General features: G+C 42.9%; 1 protein-coding gene across 2 annotated transcripts in view; it reads right to left on the minus strand.

The window, feature by feature from the left end:
* The window catches only part of LOC115582956 (mitogen-activated protein kinase kinase kinase 12-like), a 31,674-nt gene extending 11,074 nt beyond the window's left edge, over positions 1-20,600 (minus strand). Inside the window, exons 1-5 of one of the 2 annotated variants that reach the window (XM_030419219.1) lie at positions 20,380-20,600; positions 5,351-5,880; positions 2,316-2,499; positions 2,027-2,218; positions 853-1,011 (exon numbers count right to left, since the gene is read on the minus strand). In XM_030419219.1, coding sequence (XP_030275079.1) covers positions 853-1,011; positions 2,027-2,218; positions 2,316-2,499; positions 5,351-5,840 — 1,025 coding nt within the window. In that variant the 5' untranslated portion in view covers positions 5,841-5,880; positions 20,380-20,600. Of the gene's footprint in view, positions 1-852; positions 1,012-2,026; positions 2,219-2,315; positions 2,500-5,350; positions 5,881-8,172; positions 8,642-20,379 lie in introns of those variants that run through there. The other variant, XM_030419218.1, reaches the window with a different exon arrangement.
* Positions 20,601-20,637: the final 37 nt, after the last annotated feature.

Here is a 20,637-nt window from a genome sequence, read left to right on the forward strand (position 1 = left end):
CATTTTCTCATGTTGTTGAGTGGCATTCTTTAGGTGATTTTTAGTTATTGCTGTTTATTTATTAATAGTTTTACACCTTTTATTGTTTTTTTTCTATCTTCTCCTTTATGTTGTGTGTTTATTTGTTGACCTGTGTGGCGAGCTCAATGTAGTTGAAGGTGTAGCTTGTACCTGTATTTTCTCACAATGCGTTTATGTAGAATTCTACCTCTGGCTTTTTTTGCACAGTCCTTATATAAAACTCTGTTGCACCAGCTTGTGAAGTGCGGTACGTCAGCACAAAACAAAACTGAACACATCCCGCATAACGCTTCCCAACAGCCTCTCCTCTTCTGACTCACTGTGTTCGTGGTATGTATTACTACACAATTTACATACATTTAAACAAAACTGTACACTCTCCACCCGTGCTTTACTTTCTCTTCACATCAAAAGCTTTTTAATCCTATTTTCACTTCTCTGCTAATGCATTGCTGGCTCCGGGCCAAACCGTCCGCAGGCTCAGAAGGTTATTCCAGCCTCTCCTGAGCACTGCAGCATCTGGCAAATCAATTATTAAATTAGCCAGCGTTCCTTTCAGGACCAAGAGGAAGAGTGATGGAGGGATGTAGGATGGGAGAGAGAGGACGGAGGGGAGGGGGGGATTAACACAGGGCAACCCATCAGATATGGCAGAGGCCCTATAGAATTTCATGTAATGAGATATTGTACATAATACTGAATAGATTTTCTGGAAACAGGATCCGGCGCTCTATACTGTAGTAGGCTGCAGCTAACGAGATTCTATAACACATAAACCATAAGAACCATAACCAATGCAGAAGTCAGTGAAAAAAGGGTTGTGACACCTACCAAATATCCACCTTCTCTGAGACGGGTTCGTTGCGTATGACCTCTGGAGCCATCCAGGCCACCGTACCGGCGAAGGACATCTTGGTGCTCTTGTCGCTGAGCTCTTTGGACGTGCCGAAATCAGAAATCTTCACTGAGTCGTCATACGTGATCAGCATGCTGGAATGAAACATTGAGCGCCAAGTTTATATTGACATGTTTGAGTAAAAACAGCTAAATGTAAAACAAAATGTTTCAAGATTTATGCTGATTTAAACCAATCACTGGGCCTTAGAGGAGCATGACACGTCATCAACTTAATGTGTTGTCAGAACCTGTGCAGTAGTGTGGCAGTTAGGACCAATCAATTAGCGCAATCAGCATCTAAATTAGGGCATAAATGTTTCGTTATGAGGCAGTGGCAGTGACAGCAGCACCCACTGTGATGTCACCCATTAGTTCGTGGATGACCCTATGAGCCCTCAATTTGGCGATTTGGTGTTTTCTGGAGCCAGACGTGACCGTGTTTCGATGAGCGAATGGAGCTCAGGGAGGATACTGATTGGATCTGACTGAGACCCAGAGGACACGCAGTGGAAGCGACTTGTGAATTACAAATTAGCCACCTCTGAAAGCATAATCTGCTTTATTGTCTGTTTTACTCTGAATGGGGCCATAATTTACAAAATGCATCATAATGCTGTATTGAAGAAGACTTTAAACTACCGATTAAGAACATAAACTCAACAGTAAAATGTTTAATGAGGTGACAAATCAAGTGAGAAGTAGGGTGATTTTCTCATTTTGTTTTTCATCCGTATTTTATACAGGCTATGGTTGGGACCCCACTGTGGGTCACAAGATAAAGTGATAGCATGGGTGAAATTAATGTTGTTTTTTTCCTATACCCTTAGTTTTTTCCCTGTAAATTACTGGATAATTTCATCACTTCGAGAAGTTTGCACATGAACAAATCACAACTGGTAGAGAAATGCCATCTGTGACACACAAGCGCTGCTTTGTTCTGAGAGTCCAAAACCATAAAAGGTTGGGAGCTGTTTTATATCCAAATATTCACCATCACTCAAGTCAGACAAAGATACAGATTAAAGAAGGAACCTTGTGACCTTATGATTTACACTGAAATTAAAAAAAATTTAATCACACAGTTAGTTAAATGGTCTATGAAACTCACTTTGGTGACTTGAGGTCTCTGTGGATGATCTTGTGGAGGTGAAGATAGTTCATGCCTCCAGCGATGCCCATGGCCCAGTCCATGAGCAGGGATGGTTGGATCTGCCTGCCTGCTCTCAGCACCTCATACAGCTGTCCCTGGGCACAGTACTCCATGATGATGCAGTAACATGGAGCCTGGGTACAAATACCCCTGATAGAGTGGAGAAGTACGCACAGCGTGTTAACACAGAACACATCAGAGTCGTTACTATCTCTAATAATCCATCCAGCTGATCGTGTCTACTAACTTGAACGTGATGATGTTGGGGTGTTTGAGCTTGCGCAGGTGCTTGATGTCCGTCTCTTTGATGTTTCGCACTTTCTTCACGGCGACTTCTTGTCCGTGCAGTTTGCCCAGAAAGACGGCACCCTGGGCTCCGCTGCCCACCCACTGCAGGTCAGATATCTCCTCGAACGGGACCTCCCACGCCTCTGAGAACGGGGGGAAAGACATGGAGGGAAAGTAGTTGATGAGTAACATGTCAATTACTGATGTAAAGCTGAGGAATGGTTATCATTTTAACCTTCACTGATTACAGGCTGTTATACACAGTTAGACGAGGAAACTAAGCTGCAAACTCATATTCTTCAGTGCAAGTCAAGTTTCATAACATTGTTATTAAAGGCTGCATCTTCAATGGGTAATAGAAATATTAATTATCTATTTATTTATTTCTTACTTCCCCTTTTAAAAAAATGAGTTGGCCTTTTCATGGCTTTATTCAATAGGACGGCTTAGAGAGATGACAGGAAACAGGATGACAGAGATGGCGCATGACACGCTACAAAATGAGCTCCCGGGGCACCTCCCTTCCCTCCTTTTTTTTTTCGATGTTGTGATGATTCATTTTGCTTTATTACACACACGTCATCCCTTGTCTGGATACATCAACGTCAGTCTCTTCATATTTGACCTCTTTTCCTGCCAAGAATTAGATTAGAAGATCAATACCACTATCGTGTCTGCCCAGTCAATATGAAGCTACAGCTGGCTGCTGGTGAGCATAGATTAAAATACAGATTGTAAACAGTGGAAACAGCGAGCCGAGCGCTCTCGAAAGGTGGCAGAACCCACCTGCCAGCACCTCGAAAATTCACTAACATACAGTGTACATGACAGAACATAACATAAAATAATTAACATGATTTAGTCCTTACAAAATGTACCTATAGATCGAGTAACTTCAAGTAATGGACCAGTAAATAGACCACTGTAAAACATGAGGTGTAATTTTTACACTTTTTAGTACGATTAACAATCTGAACGAGGGGTTGGTTGCCAGATTTTGTTATCATTGGACAGAGCCAGGCTAGCTGTTTCCCCCCGTTTCCAGTCTTTGTGCTAAGCTAAGCTAACTGGTTCCTCTAGCGGTAGCTTCATATTCACTCTACATACATGAAAGTGGTATTGATCTTTTAACTATCACTTCAAGTATTCATTTAATAGTTCAGGTTCATTTCATGCTTAGCTTTAAACCTATAGTTTATCAAAACACGCCAAAAAAAAACAAAAAAAAAAACAACTTTATGTAAAACTAAAGCTAGCAGCAGGGGGTGTACGGCACCACATCAGGCGTCGCTGTTTTGCAATAACAGATCTGTAACAGTAAAACCTGTTGTAAGCCCCGGCTCCTACAGTCAAACGCAGAGCCCCAGCTGATATCTTGTTCAGTAGTTGAACCTCACCTTAACCTAAGACTCGGGCTGTGCACTGTAGCGGCAGACAGACAGGAAGCTCTAATCTCCTGTGGGTAATTCTCCCTCAGCCTCCTAAATCCTGCTTAGTGCCATTGTGGGGCTGACGCGAAACAGGGGTCCAACGCTCAGGAGAGGGTTGGAACAGGGGAGGGGATTTGAGAGCCTAATGTGGTGGCGGGGTAGTGACGGTGGTGCTGGCTCTGCTTGTGTAAAGAGAAAAAAAGAGGGGAAGGGGGGGGATTCCCCACGGGTCGCCAGGGGTCCATGTGGCCCGAGACAGACTGTTAATACAGAGAAAATATACGGCCTGCTCTGCTGCTGTTCTCAACCCAGAGAAAGGAAGATTCAGACACATTTATCATATTAATAAGGATGATATAAATGATTAACTCTCTACAGTGATAGATAGAGGGCTCTGTCTCCGATGGGCCCCCACAGTAAAGACGTAAGGCCAAATCTGACGCGCCAGAATTACCCCAGGTCTGCTTTGTTTGATCTGAAAAATTGAGGAAATTTAGAACATCGCCCCGGCAGCCTGCAGTCCTTCACAATCAATAAAGGACAGCCGATGTGCCTGCTTTTCCATTGTGCCTTCCAACCAAAGCTTGAGAATGGAGCATTGTGATATGGCAGGCGGGCATTCAGCCGCAATACCCCTATTTATTTCACCTTCATAATATCCGTATTGCTCTTGTCGGCGTGCGTGACTCCCCCGCGAAGCTGCACAGAGGAGGGGAGCAGCGAGGTGCAGATGGGATGGGAGTGATAACAGCCCAGGATTGAAAAGGAGAGGAAAGGAGACAATGAGAGACGGAGGGGAGGAGGGGAGCCGAGGGGAGACGCGGAAGTCAAACGGGTGATAAAATAACAGGAGGCGATAAAGACAAGAAGAAGTATAAATCTGCCACCATCAAGCCGGCTGTGTTTGTTCCATCAAGTTTCGTTTTTGACTTCTTATCGGACTTTATGTGTCCATGTCAGAAGAAATATTAAGTGTTTCTATTTGTGGATGTGTTTATGTGTTCTTACAATCATCTCTGGGCGCATGCTCACATACGTACGTGTGTGTGTGTGTGTGTGTGCGCGCGAGCGTGTGTCAGATTTGCGTTAATAGAGATGAGAGGCGCAGGGTCAGAGCGTGGCCATGCATAATTCATGAAGCAGATTTGGCAGAGGAGTCCCGGGGGAGCTCTGCGCTATTGTAGTGGCTGCAGACATAAACAACACAGCGTTACAGGGAGCTAGTTTCATTGGGGGGGTGGCAGTGGGAGGGAGGTGGGGTGAGCACAAGCAGGCGAGAGGATGGATGGGGGGGGGGATATCATGGGAAAATAAGCCCTTTGGAGCTTTGATGGAGACTCTCTCACTGGCTACAGCTCAAGTGTTTGTTTACAACATGGCCTTTGTGGGAGTCATTTTTCTGTTAATGTAATTAAACAGTTGGGAGAAGATAATTTCATTAGCATATCAAAGATTCAGGCTGGTATTAAATGGCTACAACCATTAAAGGCAGCCATTGCCAGCCAGTGTGTGTGGATGTGTTTTATGTGTTTTTAACTGTGATGGATTTGACTGAGAGACTTACCGTCTAGGTCGTGCTTGTGCTCTGTGGAGTAAGCTTTGCCGATCATAGTCCAGACAGGCCGCAGACACCCAAACAAGCCCTCCAGAAACCCTCCTCCCCCTGTAGACTGGCACTGTAGCCTGGCGTCGCCCGCCTGGCTCCTGACTGCGCTGCTGTCCAGCTCCTGCCCCTCTCCCTCTGTCCTTCCAGGGCTCCCGTCATGCTCGTGGAGCTTCAGGACACTGTTGGCAAAGTGCTCCTGTTGTTCCTCGCCCGGCGTCTGGTTGTGCCCGGCAGTCTGCCCCTCTCCTCCTCCGCCCCCGGGCTCGACGGCGCCTCCGGTGTCTATGGACAGGACGTTGCGCAGCACGCACTGGGTCGGGGTGAGGTCCATTTCTGGGGTGCATGGTGTTTCGGCATCCAGGCGGCGAAAGGACGGAGGGTCGGAGATGGGCGTGTTGAAGCCAGACAGAGAAGGAGAGGGGGCACGACTTTCATGAAGGAGCGCCATGAGGGCCTGTGGTCATCAGAACAAGTAGAGAAGAGGAAGTCTGGACAAGATCAAACAAAGAGAGAGGAAGAGAGGATGGAAAATGTTACAGATCAAATCAAAGTTTAATTCATCCCATGAAGGAGAGCTGAATATTGAGTCTGTAGGAGATTGTCACCTCTGGAGGATGAATATTTTCATAGTCACCTATGACAAGAACCTTTAGCTGCTGTTAGTCAGTTATCATAAGTGTCAGAGCAGCTCTGTCGAGTGACTGTTCTGCACCCCGAAAAAGCTCAGATCTGGGCCAAATGCAATCAGATAAGAGGGCAAATCTCTTTAGCTGTGATCAGTATCACAGAAAAACACATCCAAAGCTTCTATGCTCCTCTGGCTCATGTCAATTTCTTGGTTTTGTTGCATCTCCCATAAAGAGATTTTATATTAACAGTGTCTTTAAGGGTGAAGAGATTGTATGGCTCAGGTGCCACTCAGCTGTCCTCCTGGATCCACAGTCTTCACATGTATATGATAATCTACATGTGTCAACATTTTCTCACTGTGATCTGAATATTTGTGTTTTGGTTGGTTTTGTTCCGCACCACGAAACATCTTTTGCAGGATCCCTCCTGTGTAGCTCCTCCTGAGGTTTGTTTCTCAGTTGAAAGGGTTTTTTTCTGTGGGGGAGTTTTTCCTTCCTGGAATTGCGGGTCCAAGGACAGAGGGTGTTGTGCACTGCACAGATTATAAAAAAGCCCCCGAGGCACTGTGATTTGTCATTCGTGGCTTTAAAAATAAAACTGACTTGACTTGAATTAACTACGCAACAACAGAATGAGTTAATCATCGGCATAGAATAGTAATGTCAGGAAAAAACAATGCATCAAATTCAAAACATTACAGATTTTTTTTTTTTTTGCTTTTGTCACAACGCAGACGTGAGTATTTATTGCTTGCTGCACCAATGGTCCAGTTTTGGTTTTCTCACTCTGCATGTGCCGGGTGCCATTAGCTTATGAGTCACGCTGTCTGATCTCTGAACACATCAAATCAATATGTGAAACATGATTCAGGATGTGTGGATAAAGGACAAATGCGCAGCCTGTGTGGACCATAAATCTGAGGAAGCCTCGCTGCGAAGAATATTAGATCCCCCCTCTCTTAGAATAACTTGACAACCTTCTGTAGCTGCTGCAGCATCACTGTGTCACTCTTAGAGAATATTAGGCAGCGCGCACACACACACACACACACACACACACACACACACACACACACACACACACACACACGGGACTGCACTCCTCTTGGTTTGCCATGTTCACCATTTACAAAACCAGAACGGTGTCACAGCTGGTTATTTACATCCTACTCGAGCAGCTTTTCGCCAGCGTATGAAAGTGGATGAGATCGAATAATGAGAGATTTCTGTCAGCCTCCTCGAAAACTTGTCATTTCTCCAAGGACGACGGTGTGTGTACACGCTCAGCGGAGAATGAAAATGTATTATTTCTCGTCGGAGCTCTTTTGAAGTGACTCACTCCTCCTCTGCTGCCTCTGACAAGAAAGAGAAAAAAAAAAACTAGGTGGCTTTGCAGAAATCATGATACGAATCAAAATCCTCATCAGCACGAACATCCTCCTGTGTTATCACAGTCGGCGTGAGGGGCTGAGAATGTCACATCCTGATCAGTGTGAAGGTCAATTTGTGTCAAATTACTGGGCCCAAAATGCAATTAAGACTCTTATTTTCCTCCTCACATTGAGTAATGTACATGACATCTGATGTCTGAGGGCCCACTGTCTGGACACCACCACATAATAACAATCTATAATTTATAAGAGCGAATACCCCAAAACAAGGCAACACACAGCCTGGATGATCCATTAACCTGACCCTGAAGCATTAAAGCTCAGAGAAAGAAAAAAATCATCCTCATTATAAATGTTGTCCTGCAGAGAGAGGGAGAGAGAGAAAAGCAATGAGACACATCTGGTGTCTGAAAAACTGGAATAATCGCGCACATCATTCACATCCGACTGGTTCGCCGTCTCTGTCCGTTAATAGTGCCTGCACACTTTATTTATGTGGAGGTATCAGCTGCGGGAGCTGCGGGAGGAGGCTACGCTCCGCTACAGGCCAGTGCATTGTGGATTTATCGGAAGGGGTTTCTTGTGCGCATCGTCGCCTCTCCTCCTGCGGCTGGAGGAGCGACATTGACACCACCTAAAATGACACTCTAAGACGTTTATGTGTGAATATTAAAAAGGGCCTGGTGCGTTAATTTAGGGGTGAGATTAGCTGTGACGCGTTCTCCTGAATGCCATTAAACGCGAGAGCGCCGATTCCTACCTCAGTTCCGACACCTCGAGTCCATCTCTGGTGACTCCAAGAGCGTATTCCACTTCCAAGTTTATTCTAAAAAACCCGACCGAATAATCCTCCCTCTCTGGGTTTTGCCGTTAAATCCCAGCATCCACGCTTCTTCCTCTTCCTCCTCCTCCTCTTCTGCAGCGCATCCACTGCCGCCCTGGATGACTGGGAGTCTGCGTATTCTCTCCTGCGTAAACAGTAAACACGGCTACAGCTCCGCTCCCCTTTGGTGTCGCTTGTTTTTTCCTGCTCCTACACCTCCTCCTTTTCCATTCTCCTCTGAGGACGCGATGTGCGCACACGCAGGAATTTATACGGCTGTCTCACCTATAGTAAACACGACCGAGGACGAGAGGAGAGGAGAGTAGAGGAGAGGAGGAGAGGAGAGGATGGGAGGAGAGGATGGGAGGATTGGAGGATGGGAGGGGAGGGGGGCAGTGTTGCTCTCCTCCTATCAGAGAGGAGAAACGCGCTGTGACGCGCGCAGTCCGGTGAGACACGGGACAACCGCAGGTAAACGGGTTTATGTGCGAGCGTGAGGAGCAGGAGGAGGAGGAGGAGGAGGAGGGGGTCAGCCGGTATGTGAGGTGATCAAAATGATGTCATCCCCGAAGCATGCAGCATTTGAGTGGACAGCGCCGTGTAAATCCCTCCAAACCCTGTTAATGCCCTCTGTATCCAGTCTAATTGGTGCATAATCTGTGAGCGCCACCCCCCCACCTCCACCCCTCGTCTGCCACAGTGGGGACATGTGGGAAGGACGGCAGCTATTTTTTTTTTTATTATAATCTTCATCTCCAATCTCTACTGACCCATTTCTCTCAGAGAGCACAGAAGGAACCTAAATGGGACTTTCCCCAGGCGTGATTTGTTTCCCTCAGCGGCTTCAATTAACCTGAATGAAATCAAATATCACACTGATTTCAGCAACTTTCAACACAAATCTCTCTTTTGTGTGTTTGATGTAGCCGGGGTGAGCATGACTGATATGACTATATGATCTTAGATTATGATTATCATCATATCATGATATGACATACGGTAAAAAAGAAACCGGCTGGTCGATATTGAAGCCTAGTATCGGGGAAATACGTTTTCAATGCCCAAACTTTTTTTTTTTTTCTGAAAATATAATCCAGAAAAAAAGATGCTCGGGTGTGATTTTTAAAGTCCCAATGACGTTCAGTTCCACAACTTTGTCCGACCCAATCGCCTGAATAAATGTCAGCTCAGCAAGTTCCTGCAAAGCATAAATAAGTCCAAGCATGGACTGTTGAAAACAAACAATTCAGGTTCCATTTTCTGTTTCTCTCTTGACACCACACTGTCCTCATGCTCTGGTTAGGTTTGGACACAAAAATCACTTGGTCATGGTTCGGATAAAATCATGGTTTTGGATTAAAATAACTGTTTCAGTTGCCACAAACATGGCTGGAAATGACCCCAGGTGTCCTTAAAAACACCTGGTTGAACTGACAGCAACACTGGCTGGAGATCGCCCGACGCAGACGTCCTGAGTATTCGTACTAAAATGGTTAAATGTTGTTGTGTCTTCTCAAAAATATCCTGTAGTTTCACACTTAAAAATGCAGAAACACAGACCACAACATCGTTTAGCAGTCTCGCCAGCTGTAACTGTAACCAATCGTGTCATTTATGAAGTGTTTTCAAGGAGACTTTTTTCAAATATTACCATATATATTTCATTGTGATGTAGCCTAGAAATATAACCGTCTTATTTTAAAGGACCAGTCCTACAGTTTAAAGATCCTAATGCGATCCTCATCCAAGGTGTTAGTCTCAAGGCCTTGACATGATACAAGAATGAATGAAGCTTTTTATATTGAGTCATGCATAAAACTAATGCACACAAGACACAAGAAAGTCATATAAAGCAGATTCTGAATGCTGCGTCAAGTCCCAAAATAGACAAATAACAGATTTTCAGACCTTAATGTCCACAACAGTCAGCAATAACAATAATTTGCAGTCTTTGCAAGGGTTTTATGATGAAGTTCAAGCACAGTTTTTGAATATTTAGTGCATTACGTGAAGTTATTATACAGTAAACATACACTTGATTATCATAGTAAGCCTCATGAATGAACAACACAAAACAACTCACTTCCTAATCACACAGCTCGCACATTTAAGTCAGGGTAATCCTGCATGATGAAAGGATGTCAGAGCATCTCTGCAGGGGAGATCATGAAATCAGTGTCAACACTGGAGAATCTTCCAAGAGTGGAACTATTTCACTGACACAGAGGCAGATATGAGTTTGTGGTGCAGCTTGAGATCCTGTGTCTGAGCTGTGTATTCACCGACGGTCTAACTGGTTGTTGCTACGTGACCCTTTTTGAGTGCTAAATCCAAATCCAGCCCTTATCTCCCAGATTAAACTCGTGTTGGGTTTAAGCCCTATAACGATGACCTCATCGTTCCGCTTGTAGACGGTGGGGAAACCCCAACTAGTGCGCAAACCGATCATGTGAGACTGAGAAACCTGCACAACACACAAGAATTTCAAGCCTCCCCCTCGTCTTCCCCTCCCTGCAGGGCTTTATGAAATTCTGATGGAAGTGAGATCATTGCACCATCTTCAAGTGATACCTCCAGTGAAATTACAGTTAGAAAGTTGTTTACCTCTGTTTCATTTCGTATGAGTCATTCTCCACCTTCTGCTTCCACACGAAGCCTCGCCAAACGAAGATAAGAATTTTTTTCTTTCAGAGTACTTTGTGTGTCTCTCTTTCTCTCTTTTTATAACATCTTCACACCCACGAAGGGGAAATGAAAATAGCAGCAGCAAAATAAAAATGTCTGCGGTCTTTTGCAAGTCATTAAATGTTTGACTACTCTTTTTTATGCAACATATTCGAACACTGTCAGAGCATTGTTGCATCTCTAAAATTATTTTTGACAGCTCACTTGAATGCTTAAGTTTATTTCATAATCGAATGGAAAACTATTTTTCAAGTTACCAAATGAATATTCAAGGAGCCCTAGCCAAAAAATGGTTTATGAATGTTTTATCTGGATTTTAATATCACATGAAATAGAAATAGCCGGCAAAACCAGCGACTTTAATCATTCTTGCCATCCACATCTGCAATTTCTCCTCCCTGCTCTGTCTCAAGGCGGTCTGAATGGAGCAGAACATCCTCTGTTCTATTTCTATCTTTTTCTTAAAACTTTACTCATGATTTATTTATCGGTGCCTGTATGTTGCAGTACGGCTCCTCGTCGGGGATGTTCAGTCCTCTGAGGGTCCGTGCTGCTGCCTCTGAAGTCCACCAACACAGCTTGTGCTTCTGTTGTGGTTACTCCAGAAGAAACAGGCACAGAATGAACGCCGCAGGGTATCACTCCTTATCAGTTAAAAACTTCAAATCTCCAAAGCGACAGCTTTTTTAGAAAATGTATGCAGCGGGGCTCCCATTGTTTTTTTTTAAGACTGCACAGTGGATTCAAAATGAGCTACATGCGTCCTCCTGTGGGCAGCAGCGATATACTGTTTTCAAGGTATACTGCGGGATGAAAATTGGCGATTATCATGCAGTTTATATTTCCTTATCTATAGGTATTGAAGTATGCAGTATGAGTGCAGTTTTCGAACAGGTTTGTTCAACCTTCAAAACCTTCTATTTTTCATTCTATCAGGGATCACTGTAACCGATAATATTAATAATGAAATGTTTATCGTACTTTTTCAACCGTCGCAACTTAAAGCAACATCTTTAATTGATAGACTGATGCCATGAGAATCAATTATCAGTTCATTATTAATACTATATGAAACATGCTTAATGTTTTTCCATTAGAAAACTGTTTTAATCACTGACTTGATGTTTGATGTAAAGTCAGAGTCCATTAGGAGTTTAAGGTCCAGATGAAGTGAAACACCAAGTTACTTGAATGATAAACTAAATAGCACAACATAATGACATCATTGTGAATGAAGAGCTCCCATCTGCTGCTACTTAACACCCGACACAACCCATATGAAAGCAACTAAATAGCTAAAATGCCAGGTATCAGTTTGTATAGAATGTCTTTTTGTATTTTTTAAATTACAAATGACTTGTATTTCAATTAAAGATGTTTTCTCATGCAAGTATTAAGCTTTTTATTATAAAATATTTGATGGGAACATATTTGTAATCTGTAACAGGATGCATTTTTAAGACTGCGTTCAAGCTAAGGTCATCTTGTAATTCAAGATTAAACACACACAAAAAGCGCGCAATTACAAGTGCAAAGCCGTAACCTGGCTGCTCAGCACTCCACCACCGTCTGATGTAAAATGTGCATTGTTTGGAAACATGCCTCATAATCTGTAGGAGGGAATTAACAGGAGCCTGCAGTGAAGGATGTCAGGAGGAATGTGCGTGTGTGCGTGTGTGTGTATACATGAGAGCACAGTATGCTGTGAACGGACCGGTGCCAAGCAGTTACAGCCTGTCCCAGTCCGGTTAAGGGGGAAGGGTAGATTAGAGGTGTGTGTGTGTGTGTGTGTGTGTGTGTGGTTGGGTGTAGACACAGAGGGGGAGGGCAGTTCCTGGCTCTTTGGAGAGCCTATTTATGGATCTTCATCGAGAGCCCCTTGTGTTACTCATTGTCACTTTCCCTCACACACAGCTGAATAGGTGGCCAATCATCAAATCCACTCAACTCTGTTCCTAACGGGAACGTGAACAAAGAAAGCAAAAGATAATTGGCACTCTGCGACAACATAATATTGACTGAAAGCCAACCGCAGCAGAATCATTGTTTTAGATGTTCGGATGAAAGAACACAGGTAAGTGTGTGTTTGTGTGTGTGTGTGTGTGTATGTGTGTGTCAATAACCACGATAGAGACATCCCTTCCTGTCTGTCGGGGGGAGCTGAGATTGGACTGTGTTGTCATCAATCAGGTTGCCACGACTACTCCATTTTGCCCGCTGATGGGATTCATTAAGATTGGCGCCAACCGGCATCGGTGGGTGTGTGAGGAGGGTTGGCGGGTGGGGGATTCTCCATTTCAACAAGATGATCTCACCTCCTGTCTGCAGCTCAGGAAGAAGACTTTTCATTCATAAACTTCATCCATTCACACACATACACACACGCGCGTGTATTCAGGCGCGTACACACACACACACACAAACACACACACACACATGACCTACGTATCTCTCGACGGGATGCTGAGGAAACGGTTCAGCCAATGAGGCAATGTTCAGGTGAGATCACTGCCGGACGCCAAGGTTCCTCTTTCCATTTAAAAACTCTATAAAGGATGAGTAGTTGACGCCTCCCATCACTTGACGCCTCCCATCACTTGACCTTGCTTGCATTACAGCACCACATACTCAAGAGCGGAAAGAAGACGTCATGATAGAAAACTGACCGAAAACAAAAACAGGTAAACAACTTAGCGCTTCTGTAGTTGTCTGCCATATGTGCACGTTTTCAGTTACCACTGACTGATGTTGCCAACATTTACCTATTTCCACACCCAGCAAACATGGAGCAAACATCGATTTAATATTATGTTGCGTCAAAACTGCTCAGGCCAAGTTGATCGTGGTGACTTCCTATGATAATAATCATGGATATCCTAACATGAGTGACTTCAAAAAGCTGTCTGGCTTCATAACATGCAGTCGTTCATTGATTTCCCCATTAGGAGTCTGCATCTTTCCAGTCAATAAAAAATCCTAAGCCTGTCACCCTGACTAAAGCTTTGGTTTGCCTATTGTATCACCACAAAAGATAGAAATGCTTTAGATTACAAACTCAAGAGAAGATGATGTGTTCATGTGCATTCAGCTCCCCACTTAGTTTAATTGTTCTTTATGATAGAAGAATGTACAATTTAAAAGATATGTATCCTATCCCATCAGTATGTTTTTGTTGTAATTTTAATCTACACGTTACATTTTCTTATCTTCCCATGCTTAATAAGCAGGTTACTGGTTTTGGTCGATAAAGGCACCGGCCCACAATGAACACTTCTGCTAATACGACAGGCTGATACGATGACAGTTTAATTATACACACACGACGCAAACCATTACCTTTGACCTTGTAGGTTTCATATCTTTGTTTGGACATTTATAAAAGCATTTCATGTCTCCATCTGCCAGCAGGCTACCACCATAGGAGTAGCCATTTAATTACAGTACAAGAGAGACATGACGCTTTCTGCAATTACGTTGTAAATAATCTGTGCATATTCGTCTCGGCTCCAGAAATCTACCAAAATGATTAGGAGTTGGAGTAAATGCTCCACCGTAGGCTGGGCAGAGTTTTTTTTTTTCTTTGCTTCTTGGGGCCGAAAATGACACTGTTGAAAGTGGTGAGAATGAATGAAATTAGTACATTTTTGTGGGTGAAAAAAACTAAACAATGAGCTGAAAGTTGTTATGAAACTCTGTAGAGCAAAAAAGGTTTCACATACATGTAATCAAGGATCCATTGATCATTAAAGGTGCACTGTGTGGTTTTAGGGTGGACTCTTTAGTTTAGAATAGAAAGATCTTCATTAATGTTTTTTTATGCCTCAACAAACTAAATAGAAAAAAACTCAAACAAACTGACCTTATAGAACAACACAATTTCATACTGTTTTACTTTGTTTATATGTGGCGGACCCTGCCACCTTTCTAGCTTCGAGCAGTGTTCTTGGGACCTTATTTTCCTGAGAACAGCTTGTTTATTCAGGTATGGACGAGCTTGTTTTGTTACCTCATTAATATTGTAAATCTAAAAATTCTGAGTTTGAGTTCAATCTCAGAAACGACATAGCGCCGCTTTAAATATTGACCCACGCCGCTTTAAACTTTATTGACCACTCTCTCGCTGACAAGACGCGTCCGAGGCAACTGAAGAACCATATTGACTCATTCCAGCATGCTCTAAAATATGCAAATTCAACATTTAGATCAAGCGCCGCTTTGATCTTCCAGCGAGATTAGAGATGCGTCTGATTTTCCCTTTGAAACCTTCGAGAGGCGAGAAGCCGGCCAGGCAGCCTGCTGTGGAGAGCCTCTGGCGGCGCTCCAGTCAGGAGAGGGTTAATAACAATAAAGGGGAGGTTGGAGAAGCCTTCCTGAAAGTCACATGGTCTGTGCCGGGAAAGGGGAGGAGAGGAGGGAGGGGACGGGAGGGGAGGGGGAGGTGGGGGGCGGAGTATGGAGCGTGTTGCCGTAGAAACAGGATCCTCAGTTGGCCAGTGTGAAGTCAGAGGCGTAATATTAGGCGGTGACTGCAGTGAGATGCTGCTGGTGGTGGTGTGAGGTGGGTGGGTGGGTGGATGGGTGGGGAGGGAGGTGGGTGACTCACACTGGAGGATGCACTCTGCATTCTAATGGATGGCCACACATGTACACACACACACACACTCACACACACCTACAGTACTTTCTCTCTCTCTCTCTCTCTCTCTCTCTCTCTCTCTCTCTCTCTCTCTCTACACCTTCATTGGCTGCCTCGAATAATCAATCCAGTGTCCCCTTTATTTTTAAAAATCTCTCTCCACTTTATCCCCGGCATGTCTCAGCAGTATCCTCCACCACTCTGCTCCGCAACATATAATTAATTCATTATGTCAATGTACATCCATTAGTCTACGTCTTGGTGGCTTCACTTGCGTGCCATGATAAGGGGCATCTATTAGAGGGGAAACCGAATGCTTAGACAGGCTAGTAAACTATAGCCGTGTAATTGGTGACGGTATAATTGCACAGCACACGTAGCAATTAAAGCGATAATATGTGTAAACCATGCTCAAGATTATCATTGGATTAACTACACTTCCCAAATGCCCCTGAGTGTGGAGGCTCACCAGCTGTTACACGGGAAGTGTTGGTAATTACACGGACGATTTTTTGGGGGGTTCTTGTTTTGAGGGTCTTTTCTTTTGGCTGCAGGGGAGTTAGTTTGTATCTCATTAGATCCGTTCATGTAAATGGGCTCCTCCTCTCAGGGTGCAGGATGAGAGAAGCATAAGCATCAAACCTAAGTAGGTGTTTTCTCACAAATGCGAATCAAAAAAATATGAGGTTTGTGATGCCTCAGGGTCGACCAAGGCGGTTTCAGTACAAACAGCCAACGTGCTCCAGGGTGAGAATCAGACAACAAAAATGTTTAAAATCACTAATTATGTTCATAGGTTCTTTTAATTCAGTTAATGTGTACATCTAGTCTTTTCATCTAGCACTAATAGAACAAGTAGCCACAATGAAAGTGGTGAAGTAACAGAGACTTGAATAATTGTATTCATTTTATGGTCATACATTATTAATGTCATAATGTAGACTAAAGGTCATTTGGAAGCGTGTAGATTTACACCACACTATGTCTATATTGGTAGCTCCAAACACTAGGGGGCAACATAATCGCTAACCTCTGATGGCTTTACTTTTTTTGACAAAGCTATCTTTAGTTGTAGCGATCATGGACACATAATGAGACCTGGATAGCAAGTAGCCCATTTAGCCATGGAGCTAAGCACCCCTTTGGCATCACAAGAAAGAAGAGTTTTTGTGAGTTTTGTTTAATTTGTGTTGAGTATTAATGAGGTATGTTTTAGGATGAGTTAACAAAACAATTAAGCTCGTCTTAGTTTGGTAAAACACTGAAACTTGAATTCACGACACACAGTGGGCCAAGTACAGAAAATGTGTACAAATATTTCCTTTCATGAAATTTTGCGAGATTATTTTGTTAACCTACTCCCCCAGCTGAAACTACCGGACTATCACCTTTTGCAGTACAAAGTAGTGATAGGAGACAGGATGGGCCGGAGCTAGCTGGTTAGCATGCTAATTTCAGTAGATATCTCTGCTACACAGTACATAGACTTCAACACTGTTGTTTCATCGCACTCTGATTATGATGTTAGACTATTTTAATGTTTTAAACTGAAATTCTGGCCACGTCTTACAAATTGCCCCTTTAACATTAACAACAACAACAACAACAACAACAACAATGATAAGGAGATCAGAATTCTTTGATTTGTGTCAACAATATCATGATCAAGATCAAATAAATCCACTGTTTGAGAAGCTTGAAGGTTATTTATGTATTATATTGTATATACAAAGTTTACAAAGCACCCTTAAAATTAACACTTTGATACCATTCACCACCACGGTGAATTTAAAACCATCCAGCTTCAATTATTACCTGTTTTGTTTCATTGCATTTTTGGATCTCTTATGAATCTTAAGTATATACTTTTTACTACTATTTTTGTATCTTTTGATAATTTGTATCTTTAATATGATTTTAAACTGTTACTCAACATCATTGTAAATAAGAGCCTGCCCCCTGTGATCTTTGAGTTAAAACAAAGGTTAATAATCCACAGCCAAGACAACATACTGATCAAAGCAGCCACTGCAGTGTTATAACACAGGGGACTATGACGTACCCTCGCCCTATAGCAAGTCATTGACTTTTTGATTGAACGCTGCTTTGCGCTTCCTTTTAAGGCAACCCAGGGCAGGTTCATTTCCCATCATTGCTGCATGTAAAACTGGAAGCAGCAGGGAAAAAAAATCACAGGCAGCAGTGTGACGTTTTCTCGGTTGCCACCCACAACTGTAATCTCATGGTTCGGGGCAAGCCAATGGTGGACAGGCTGGCTGTGTTGGTGATACAGAGCTGGATGGTCAGCGGAGCAGGAGGCTGGTGGATGAACATTACCTTCAGGCTTGTTTATTTCATTTTGACTGTGACTGTGACTCATTGGATTTTTGGGAAAAAGAGGGCAGCTAGAGTACTACTCAAGGCAAAAACAAAGACACTGGATATTTTGGGATTCTTTTTGTTTCAGATCTTAATTGTCAGTTGTATTGTACTTCTTGTGGCTCCTCATTGGCCTTAGTGTGGAAGAAGTTAATCCAAAAAGTGACATTCCCTCCCAAGATTATTACATTTGAGGGTTTGTTTTTCCTAAAGACACAACAGAGATAATTATGTTATCATAAATCAAGCATTATTGGTACATTAGGTGCAATTCCTCCTTTTGTTTAAATAATTCATACTTCACCTCATTACTGCCTCTGCTTTACTATGACTCTATTGTGTATTTTGCTTGTCTATGTCACACACTCATGGCCCTGAGCCAATAAATCTGAACCTTTCTTCTTCTGTCTTCACACGTGTTTGTTCTATTAGGCAGCTGTAATATTCTGTCAACACTTATAACTTGTTAAAGACGAGATGATCCATCCCCAATGTGCCTAATGTATGCAGAATATTAAGAGGGAGAGGCATTGTCTCCTAAATTTGCATTCTGGAGGAATACCAGTGACCAATTATACAGAATTATGATAATTACCCACTTGACTGGATCACGTATTACCTGTGTTAAGAGTCATTGATTCAGATGAAGTGAGAAAGGCCAATTATCACGTGTTACCAAACTGTGATGGAGGCGGTGACACATTTAGAATGAGACGATATAAATGACATGTGAAAAAGACTCATAAACAACAGCAGCCAACAAAAGAGAAACAGCCATTGTGCAGCATCACCAGCCGGCTGTGTCAGTGCAGTCGCTGTCCATGGTGCTGATGAGGAGCTCTGAGGCCCGAAGGCAACAGAAAGAACAGAAAGTACCAAATGCATCTACTCATTTAAACTGTGACTATGAATGGGATTAAGAAGATGTGAACGTTGGAACAAATTATCAAATTTAAGCTGTTTTTTTAAAATACATTTTGAGTTCTTACAATCAAATTATTCTGAAACATATATATAAAAAAACACTATTGCATATTTATATTGAACTTAAAGGGGCACTATGTAGTTTTGGACAAGAAATTCAAACTCAGAATTTTTAAATTTACAATATTAATGAGTTGATGATACAATACAAAACATCTTTGCCATGACTGAATAAACAAGCTGTTCTGAGAGGGAAATAAGGTCCTCGGATCATTGTTTGAAGCTAGAAAGTTGGCAGGGTCCGCCACATATACACAAGGCAAAAGAGCATCAAATTGTATCGTCCTTTAAGGTCAGTTTGTTTATTCAGTTTATTCAGACTTGGCAATGTCAAAAGTGTGTTTATATACCTTGTTGGGCATTAAAAAAAAGATTCAATGAGGATCTTTCTCTTTTGATTAAAACCTGCACCTCTAACGTGATTATCATATGTAAGAAATTCAGTGTAAATTAAAAAAAAACAACAACTACTAAAATGATCACACAAGAAGAATAAATAGCAGTTTTGACATTATGATGTCGAAATATTGAGATCCACGGATATTTGCTCGAGTTAGCATGCTAACCAGCTAGCCCCAAAGCTCCTGTGCTAATGATGTGAAAAACAAACACTCCCCTGGTCCCCAAGCTCCCAAACCAGACCGCTAGCTGCACAGCTAACCAAGCTATCTAGCTAACGGCAAGTACAGTTAGCGGTTACTCTGGTGATATACTGCTCCCTAATCTTTTGGAGTATGGAATTGAGGGTGGCCAGTTCTCAAATATGCAATAAAATTACCTCATCTTGAGTTATTTCACGATTTAAACGCTGATTCTATCAATGCTGTCATGCTGTCTGTCTTGATCAGCAAGTAAATATAAAACTGAAACATATCTCTCCCTATTTGGCACAATGCTGAAAGTGTGCAGGACACTGTGGCCCCTCACACATATTTAAACTCAAAACCCCCGAATAAATCTTTTAAACCATGATATTGCTGTTTTGTTTTTGTGTTTGTTTTATTACAACATGTAGCTGGAGCATGGCCATCTTTGTCAGGAGAAACCATACTCCCTGCCCTCTCAGGAAAATGGAAGCCCCCCCCCTCTTAAATCAATGTTTATCGATTTCATTAGGCTGAAATAAAGAGCTGTCAACGTGCGATGTTGAAATTGTGATATGCGACCAACACGACCAACACCAGCCCGGCGGAATGTTTGACCCACAGCGCCGCCTGGCTGTGGTGCACGTAACCTACATGGCAGCAAATATTCCACTGGATTACAGATTAAATCTTGTGTTCCTCAAACACTCTTTGTCCCGAACGAAGGGAATTGCATTTAATTGCACGTAAAGAATATATGTGTGCACACAATACCAGATGAGTGTATCCACACTGAACAGGACGGATGACTGATGCTCTGCAGGAAAAACAGATTCTGCGAGTATAATTCTAGCAGGAAATTAAAGAAAAGCCTACCTTTTTTCAGGCTCGGTGTTGCTGAATGCGGTGACACGCTGGGTTGTTTAGTTTCCAGCTGATGTGTCGGATGGTAAATGAGGGAAGAACAGATTTCCACACGAGTAAAACCCCGAAAGACGTGATGGTACCTCCGCTCAGCCTCACTACTCCGTGCAGGGGTCCCATCTGGCTAATTACCTTGTCAATAAATCTTGAAGGTGATCCCGCGAGAACGGGAGTTGCGGGTGAGATCTGAGGCTGACTCTCCTTAATGAT

The sequence above is a fragment of the Sparus aurata genome, chromosome 6 (assembly GCF_900880675.1).
Source record: "Sparus aurata chromosome 6, fSpaAur1.1, whole genome shotgun sequence".
Lineage (NCBI taxonomy): Eukaryota > Metazoa > Chordata > Actinopteri > Spariformes > Sparidae > Sparus > Sparus aurata.